General features: G+C 33.7%; 1 protein-coding gene and 1 long non-coding RNA gene across 3 annotated transcripts in view; one reads left to right on the top strand and one right to left on the bottom strand.

Moving 5' to 3' along the window:
- The window catches only part of pou2f3 (POU class 2 homeobox 3), a 65,070-nt gene that overhangs the window by 35,506 nt on the left and 20,177 nt on the right, over positions 1-9,387 (top strand). Inside the window, exons 1-3 of one of the 2 annotated variants that reach the window (XM_015024606.1) lie at positions 3,780-4,040; positions 4,894-4,922; positions 8,929-9,030. Coding sequence is in view for 1 of the 2 variants with exons in the window: in XM_015024605.1 (XP_014880091.1) it covers positions 4,894-4,922; positions 8,929-9,030 (131 nt within the window). In the remaining variant the exon portion in view is untranslated. Of the gene's footprint in view, positions 1-3,779; positions 4,041-4,893; positions 4,923-8,928; positions 9,031-9,387 lie in introns of those variants that run through there. The other variant, XM_015024605.1, reaches the window with a different exon arrangement.
- The window catches only part of LOC106941551 (uncharacterized), a 15,729-nt gene continuing 8,007 nt past the window's right edge, over positions 1,666-9,387 (bottom strand). Inside the window, exons 2-3 of the long non-coding RNA XR_001423398.1 lie at positions 4,934-4,937; positions 1,666-1,677 (exon numbers count right to left, since the gene is read on the bottom strand). This is a non-coding gene — a long non-coding RNA (uncharacterized LOC106941551). The remainder of the gene's footprint in view (positions 1,678-4,933; positions 4,938-9,387) is intronic.

The following is a 9,387-nucleotide window of genomic DNA, read 5'->3' as shown; positions in this document are numbered from 1 at the left end:
AGCGATTCTGGCCCTGCATTTACTTAGTTTCGGATCAATACCAAAATTCCCAGTATCACCCACCTCTACAAATAATCACCCAGCCAGAACACGGTGCACTAAATAATAAAACACAATTTAACAAAGCTTCAAGGCAGATAATTTTCCTTGAGAAATTTTAATAATCGAGATACTTGAATCATTCAATGAATTGTTTCGAAGCATTATGTGCATCGTGTGCATTTACATCGCAACATGCTGACTTTGTCGGCGCTGATAAAGTTCACTGGTTAGATGGTGCGTTAGTGGACTGGTGGTTCAGCCCGTGAAGCAGTTTTCGTGCTCATCTCCTTGTCACGCGACACGCTGTGCCAACAGAATGAATCAAACTGTGTCTTCCAAAATGCTTTCAGAGTTGCTTTTGTACTTTTGGAGTTTTTTTCTTAAAGTTTTATTGACTCTAGATTAGAGTGGTTAGACAAGAAAGTGGGTAATGAAAGAGGAGGAAGACATACTGCAAAGGTCATCAGGTCAGGACTCGAACCTGTGACAGCTGCGTCAAGGACTCAGGTCGCCATATGTGGGTTGTGCTTTACCTCTGCAGAATGAACATTCAAGGATTTTTTTACAAATTGATTGCAAAAGTTTACAAATTGTCTCCAGTAAAAAAAAGGATCTTTTGTCTGGATCAGACAAAAGAATGGCAAGTGGCTGTACATTAAAACCTGAACAGAATAATATCAATTCAAATGAAATATACTGGAAATTTTTGTATTTTTTTATTTATTTTTATTAAAAATACTTTACTGCAAAGATCGATAAAATGATAAACAATATAAAGTGGTTTATTCACCACTTTATTATTTGCGTAGGAGTAGCAATGTGTGGGTACAAAATAGCAAAGGGAGGCATTTACAGTTTTTATTTTGACTTTTGCTACTTTTTCTCATTATTTGTTCATTCCCTTTACTTGAGAATGGCAACAGCTTAAAAATGATGAGATATGAATTCAGGGACAAAAGAAGAAGGAATATGCACAAAAAACTACCTGGAAGTTGTCTTATTTTGAAAATTGTCTACCAATAGGTCTTCCATGACTGGTGTGTTGGTGCTAAAATATTATGTGTGTTTCTAATATTTTTTCATAGATTCAGAAATTAGAACAATCTATATTCATGTATATTTGTTAATAAGAAAAGACCTAAGGTTTAAATTTAAAATGATTTCTTGACAGTTTGACTGTTAAACATGACATGTCACTGGTTCATTGTGTCTGAGTAATCCAAAATGCAGAGGTAAAAATAAAGCTAATGAGAAGAAAAGTGACCAATGTCTATAGCAAAATGACAGAAATGTTCAAGACATTTTCAAAAGAATATATAAAATGTTTTTGACAAAATCTACAGAAAGGAAAGACTCTTTGGGCAATAATTCATATAAGTAATGTGTGAAAGTGAAAAATGTGACACTTTCTGTTCCTTTTTTTAACCAGTTTGGGTTTTTTAATGGTTCGCCTAAACCAACAGATTTTTCTTGACAAAACTAAATATTTATTAAATTTTCTTAGTGACTTTTTGTGTCTATGCACTGATGTGTAACTATCTCGAGTTGCGTGTGTGTGTGTGTGTGTGCGCGCGTGTGTACAGGACCAGGCTTCCTGCACTCTTAGCTGATTTGCATGTTCTGGTCATTTCCATACTGGAACCTTGGCTGTGAAACTGGCTGTGCCGCAGGGGGAAAGAAGGGTTGGTTCAGGGTGGTAAGGGGGTTATAAGTGTATTTGCATTTTGTGTTTAAACCTGCCCTCTGCCTCTTTCGTTTGCTCTCTCTGTCTCTCACACACAGCCCAATAGGCCCAATTTGACATTCAAATGATGCAAGCTTATCCAGCAAACCTTTGTACCACTGTACTCTGTCATTTGTCTCTTCACACACATGTAGTTGGAAATCTTCATAAAAGTACTTTTTAAAAATTTATTAATAAAAGTATTTGTTTTCCTTGAACTTTTCCACATTTTACAATATTAACTTTTCCACATTTTGCAGACATCAAAACACATTTTGATGTGTTTTACTGGAATTTTATGTGTATAGCTAACAAAAAATAGTGCAAATTGAAAGGAAATCCAGACATATTTTCAGAAATAAAAATATCAAAAGTATGGCAATCATTTGTTTCAAGGTCCCTTGAGTCAACATGTCCTTTCACTACAGTTACAACTGCGAGTTTTTGAGGTTTATCTCAACAACTCAAGCTCAGTCAGATTGTATGGAGAACATCTGTGATGATCAGTTTTTTTCTCTTGCCACAGATTTTCAATTAGATTTAGGTCTGGACTTTGAGTAGGCCATTCTAGCACATGAAAATGTTTTGATCTAAATCAGTGCTGTTCAAATGTTTTGCCCTGGGGGCCAAAACTGGCAAATTTACACCACATGTGGACCACTAAAAACATTACATTAAAAATGCAAAACTTGATTTATTTTTTAATTTTAGCATCTGCTCAACAATAATCAATTTATTAATGAAATCTGTATATCTGTGGGTTTTGGTGATGAGGTAGACGCTGTGGACCCAGGTATTGATGAATAATGGAAGTTTTAAGGGTGAACAACAAATAGCACAGAGAAGTCCAGGCAGCACAGGTGAGCATAAAGACAAGGAACTCAAATGCTGGTAGTATTGGTAGAAAACAATAACAGACAATAACAGACAGTAAAGACAGCTAGACAGGGATCTGATAACACAGGTGGGAGTAAATACACAAGAGGTAATCAAGGAACACAAGACACAGCTGGAAGCAATCAAGGGCAGACAAGACATCACAGGAACTAAACTGACAGAAAAACCAATCCTCATAGTTTGCTTTACATAGACTACCACCATTAACCAATATATTACATGTTTTTGTTATATTTATAACCATGTTTAGTAACACATCACATTCTGTGTTATAGTTTAGAAAACAAGATGTATATTTTTTTAAGTTAGAGTAAAATAATTAACCTTAAGGCTTGAAATTATAAATTTTTGTACAAGTTTGATGGGGTTTCTCAGAAAAGAACTAAAATGATACAATTGATTCACATGTTAAATGTTCTTACTGTGCTTAAGGATTTCTCCATTAACTGCACACACAAGCCTTGCAAAACTATTCATACTTGAAAATATTTGATATTTTTTCCTATTGCAGCTGCAAACTTAAATAAATTTTGATTAGATTTATGCGTAACATGCTTTTGTATTCATCCTCTTTTAACCTGGTGCCCTTAGTGCATACAAAACCTTTCAAAGGTGAGCTAAGTAGTTGGTAGAGTTAATATAATGCAATACTATACAATGTACTGAATTCTGTGAAAGCCTCATGAGTTTAAGAACATTATTGAGCAAACATCTTGATGACAAAGCATACCTGTCAGGGAGGAAATTATAAAACAATTTTTACAAGCTTTGAACAGATCTCTGGTCAACCCATCACGTGAAAATAAAAAGAATATAAGAGATCTGGTTGGTTTAGATTAGGAGTGTCCAAACTGTGGCCTGGAGTCATGTGTGGCCCTTGAAATGATTATCTCCGGCCCCTGACCATAAGTCAAGCATGTTAAAAATTTGTCCAAAGATTTTTGAAATTGCCTCTTTTTCTTTTAATAAGGCAATAGTCCAAAGCCTTTTATGTTTATGATCTTTAATGATATTGTGAGGATTTGGTTTTTCTGTGTGTCAGTTTAGTTCCTGTGTTGTCTTGTCTGCTCTTGATTGTTCCCAGCTGTGTCTTATGTTCCCTGATTACACCAAAAATTCCCTCTTGTGTTCCCTGCTCCTTGTCAGCTCCTTGTCTATGCTGTCTAGCTGTCTTACGTTGTATTGTTTTCTACCAGTACTACCAGTGTTTGAGTTCCTTGCTTTTGTCCTCACCTGTGCTGCCTGGACTTCTCTGTGCTTTTCGTTGTTCAGCATTAAAACTACCATTATTCATCATAACCTGGGTCCACAGCGTCTACCTCATCACCAAAACCCACAGAACATCAAACAGGATTTGACACCACAATGCAACTCTGAGGTTTGGATTCAGCTCTATTAAGATCTCTTTTTTATTTTTGTTCTTAATGTTTAATTTGTTACTTTGCTTGTTTAATTTCAGTACCTTAGATTCATTTAACTTTTTCCCTCATTTTACACTGTATTAATCCAATTAAATCTACAAATTGTTAGAAATGGTAGAATAAATAGAAATATGAATCTCTTTCCTTTTCCTATTAGGCAATAAAACTAATAACTTCCACCATTTTTGTTCTATTAATGGATTAACTTTGATACAATTAGAAATAAAGTTTAGGAATACATGTTTAATGGATACATGGGGATTATCTTACTTTTTCTTTTTCAGCAAGTCACATATCTCCTTTTTTATGTATCATAGTGCAATTAGCAGGTCAAACTGTATCCTTCAAAATAGGCCTAAATCCTGTTGTTTTATACCACATATTCTATGATTTCCTTTTAATTGTCTTATCCTAATCTTGTAGTGTTTAAATCTGTATTTTATAATCCTTATTTGTAGCTGATACTAGCACTTTGAGATATCTGTAAATGCAAAGTGTTATAAATAAAATGTGTTATTAATATAAGACCATAAGAAAACAAGGAATCTATATCAGCCACAAAAATACTGCATCTCTAATTAACATAATACCTCATAACTGGAACTGCACGATTTAAACTTGGTGTCAAAATGAAACCAAAATCAAAGACGATATATTTCAGAAATACTTTGCTTAAATGTGATTAATGTGTGTCTAATCCAACACATCCCATTTAACAACCTTTGTTGTCTTGATTTGTTTTGAATTTTACTTTTTGGAAGACAACATTTTAAAATATGTGTTTTGTTCTTTTCCTCTTTCCACATCCAGAGCGAAACGGAATAGACTTTAATCGACAGGTGAGTATGACATCACTTCCAGAGTTTGAATTCTCCTGAATCAGGACTGTGTTAATGACGTCTGTTTTCCTCTGGATGAGTCAGGATGATCTTTTATTAAACATGCCATCCCTTCCTGTTTGCTCGCATGCAATCTAATGTTTGTTTCCTGCACTGTGGGTGAAACAAATGTCTTCGAATTAAATGAACTGCATGCAAACCCATCTACAAGTCTGTCATTCAGTGACTGCATGTTTAGCTTTCAGTCAGAAAAAGTTTATTTGACTCCAGAAAGAGCATTTAGCAAAAGAGACAATTTGATATTTAGCTTTAAGATCATTAGACAAACTTTAATATAAGCCAAAGATAACATAAATGAACGCAAAAAGCAAATTTCACATGATGGCTTCATTTATTATTGAAACAAATTGTGCAGATTTGTTTAATTAAAAGAAAACTGGAGAGTTTTCAATTTCAAACAGCCTGACTTAAGTCTGAACTTTGATTAGACTACTCAAAATGTTAATTTCAATGATTTTTTTGTAAGAATAACTAAAATATTAGAATATGTAACATGGGAGTAAAAGATGTGAAAATTGGGCAGCTAAATTGAGACATACCCATAAGGAAGACTAGATCTTATAATAATGCATATAGGAATACAATTAGAATTGATTAAAAGCAGCCTTTATTGTCCGAAAAAGGGGGAAATTCAAATATAACAGCAGCATTGAGTATAGGTTCACACAAAAAGTTCTTAATGTGTTAAAAAACAATATGTTAAAAACAATAAGAATGACATTAATAAAAATATGCTGTACAAGCCTATGACAGAAAACACTGAAATTATTAGAAATAAGAATATCGGACATATGCTAAGGTATATTTGGCGTTTGTTCTACCACCAGATGCACTGTCTATTTTATATATATTTTCTCTCAGAAGTACAGATGTTAAATAGATGACACATTTCTTTCAAAATGCATGTTTTTGTTGCTGTGGGAGTTTGGTAAACCAGTTTCCCGTGTAGGTACATGCCCAGATCCACAGGAAAACTATTTGCCTATGCCAGGTACGATACCACAAACAGCCAAGAACATGATTTTCAGTCAGACATTTAAAAATTGCTAATTAAAATACTTTATTATAGTGCACAAAACGTATATGTACCTGTCAAAGATTCAACACTGAATTAGGAACAACAGCAATGTGCCACTCATTGCCAGAAAAACTTATGGTGCTAGCTTAATTGCTAATTATAAACTATGACTAAGAAAACAACCATACTGGGAATAAAACAAAACTCTTTCAACATTTTTATACATTTTGATCACAAATCTAATCAAAATCTAAAAACTTTGTTCCATGTCTTAAAAAGGGGCTCATGAGATGTTTAAACAGTTTTCTTTTTACTTGTAGCATTTAGTGAAGCTAAAATGCTAATGTTAACTTGAACATAAGCAGGAACCAAAGTGTGAATCAATTTCAGCTTATTTTTACATGTTCTGTCCTCCTGCAATTTACTCTGTGTATTAAATAGCTGGAACAAAGTATTTTCTGAAAACATTTGATGATAATTTTATTTAATTTTCATCTAGCATTAGTTACTGTTTTTTTTTCTCAGTCACCATCAGTGGGGGTTGTATATATGCAGAAATTAATGTGACATTCAGTTTGACTTGATTTTTAAGATGAGAGAAATTTCCTAAAATGTAGGAAAACCGTAGTGATATTTGTTATTTGTGTTGAGTCAGAAGGCTAACTGCTGTTGGCAAGACTAAAATTGTAGCCTTTTTGTCGCATAGACTACAAAAAATTACAACACGTTCACAAATAGTGATTGTTCATCAATATGCTTCCCAAAGACACAGTAAAAACAACAAAAAATGAAAAAGGTTGACAGGAATTTTTCCAGTTTCTTGTAATCAAGAATTTGAACTTTAAACGACTTTGAATGCTGATTTTAGCAGCGTTTTGATTATGAGGAGAAATCGGAAGCTCCATTATGCTGCTAACGGTTAGCTAATGTTGTAAGACATAACTGGCTTACAAGGTTGAGTCCTAAATGTCTTTAAAAAGTTGTGGTCGAAGAGTTTTTTAAAAATGTATATGCAAATTTTGTTGAGAGAGATACCTGTTTCAAATAACAATAACGAACAAGATAAAAATAGTCAAAAATATAATGCACAATACATACAACAAGTAATTTGGTTCAGTTTAACTTTGCCATACTTTATTATTCGCAGAAGAAAACTGTAAAATCTATTGAACAATAAAACCACAAACCATATTAGATTTTCCGGAGTTGCATATTGTCATCATATTTATGAGGAGAAGATCGTGAATGAGTGATGGACATTTAAACGTGACCTGCTGCGAGGGACAAATAGAACAATACAAGTTTTAGTAATAAATGTTTTAGCTCACCAAGCTAACAACATTTAGCAACATGAATCAACATAAAGCTAATTAGCAGCCTTTTGCACTTTCAGAGACTATACAGTACTATGATTTCTGATGCACAAAATGTCAAAAGTTCAAACAAGCATAACCAGATGTCAGTATGTTTTCGCATGCCCCAATAACTTCCTGTTCACAGACTACGGGAAGAAGATTTATATAACTGAATATCAAAGTACAAAAATGGCGTTAACGGATATCAATGCGGCTATTTTCAATTTTTTTGTAAAGATCTTCAGGAGTATTTCTCATATGAGTAAATACTGCATCCTCCCTCCTCTGGCCAGCAGAGTTTCACCCAAAGACCTTTGTTTTAAATTACAAAAAGCTGAACTAACACATTGTTGTAATTGAGGACAAAGAGACTGTGTTCTGACCAAGTTAACCAGGATCTATGAGGTTCCTAGTGATTGTTCTAATCTTCTAAGAATTCATCTGAAGGCATAGTTAAAAGCTAAAAAATATAAAAACTGGACATAACAGTAGTTCATTACAATTCGTAATGTGAATGGTGGCGGAAGAAATGCCTCGACTGCTGTTGACCGCTGTATTTAATGTATAACATATAGTGAACCACATGTTTTTAGTTTGCAGGGTTGGATCGATGTCATCATAGCATGTGGTTTGAACAAGTGTTCAGTAAATGGGATATAGTCACATGTATTTCAGTTAATAAAGACTGATTTTGCCCTTTTGTACAGGTGGATAGAAAAATATTTGGCTTGATTAATTTGTTTGGACCAAAATGTATGTTAAAAAGTTATCTTCAGTTTCTTTAGTTCCTTAAAAATTACATTGTTTTTGTAGAAATGTGGTTTAAAAGTGACAAGACAATAACTGACAAAAATAACAAAAAATGTAGCATGAAAATTATTTTTCAAAAGAATAACTTGAAAAATAGTTTAATTTTCAAATGTTCCAGCTATTATTCATTAATGTAATATGTTTTCCATTTAAGATCACTTAAATGGAAAACATATTTTTCCTGGTAGCAAAACGTCAATTTAACGTGACTATTTTGTGGTTTAGGACAACAGTGGTGCTCTTTATGTGTGACAGCCCTTGTTTTAGGGCTGCTGTCACTGTTGGCTTTCAAAAAGAGTAGTTCATAGCGAGAATAAATGTGTGAGAACGAAAGGTTGACAAACTTTTGTCAGTGTGATTTATTAGAAAACTAATTATACGTTGGAAATTTCTTGTTGTTTTTCTGCCCAAGTTGAACGTTTTTTTGTGTTGTTTTTCATTGGGTGCTTATGCTTTGAGGAAGTGTCACAGTTCTCTGGGGGTAGTAAGTTAGAGATGGGGGGAAGGGATATTTGCATACCAGTTTGCCCAAAGGGGAGGGTGAGCATCTATCATGCTTTGTAATTTGTTGAGCAACCAAACTGGTAAGGAAGCCTGTGAGGGATTTTGGTCTACCTCTATAAGTAGTGAACATTCATTTATCAACAGGGGTTGCCCTCCACTCTGCTTTGAAAAGTCTAATAAATGATTTTATTAGACTTTATTGTCCAAACAATGAACTTCCAAACAAAGTCATTGTTTGGCATTTGTTTTATGCTTTTAGATTAAAACAGAAGACCTCAACGACTCCCCTCATTCAGCATCCTCAGTGAAGACATGCCACCTCACACAGAGCTCTCCAGTGCATGGGAGTCAGTTAACTGGGGTAAGACAGACTCCATTAAATAATGCACTTTGTTAATATCCTGGAAAAGTCTAAAACCTCTTTTGTTAGCAATGCAAACAAAAGGACGCTTTAAACCATATAAGTGTATTAAAGTAACATATCCAGGTTATATGGAAAAGGATTAGGGCAACTGAAGAAAAAAAAAATTCTGACTTTTGTTTCTCCAGAATTCTGACTTCTTTAATTTCAGAATTTTGATGTTTTTTTTTTCCCTCAGAATTTTGACTTTAATCTGAGAAATTTGACCTTTTTTTTTTTTTTTTTTTTTTTTTTTTTTAAATTCCCCTTTTTTTCTTAAATTTTGGTTTTTTTAAAACACTTTTTTTTAATTCCCTC

This window comes from Poecilia latipinna, unplaced genomic scaffold, assembly GCF_001443285.1.
Source record: "Poecilia latipinna isolate Pla-1442-1.1 unplaced genomic scaffold, P_latipinna-1.0 Scaffold3740, whole genome shotgun sequence".
Classification (NCBI taxonomy): domain Eukaryota; kingdom Metazoa; phylum Chordata; class Actinopteri; order Cyprinodontiformes; family Poeciliidae; genus Poecilia; species Poecilia latipinna.
This window is presented reverse-complemented; position numbering and strand designations above follow the sequence as displayed.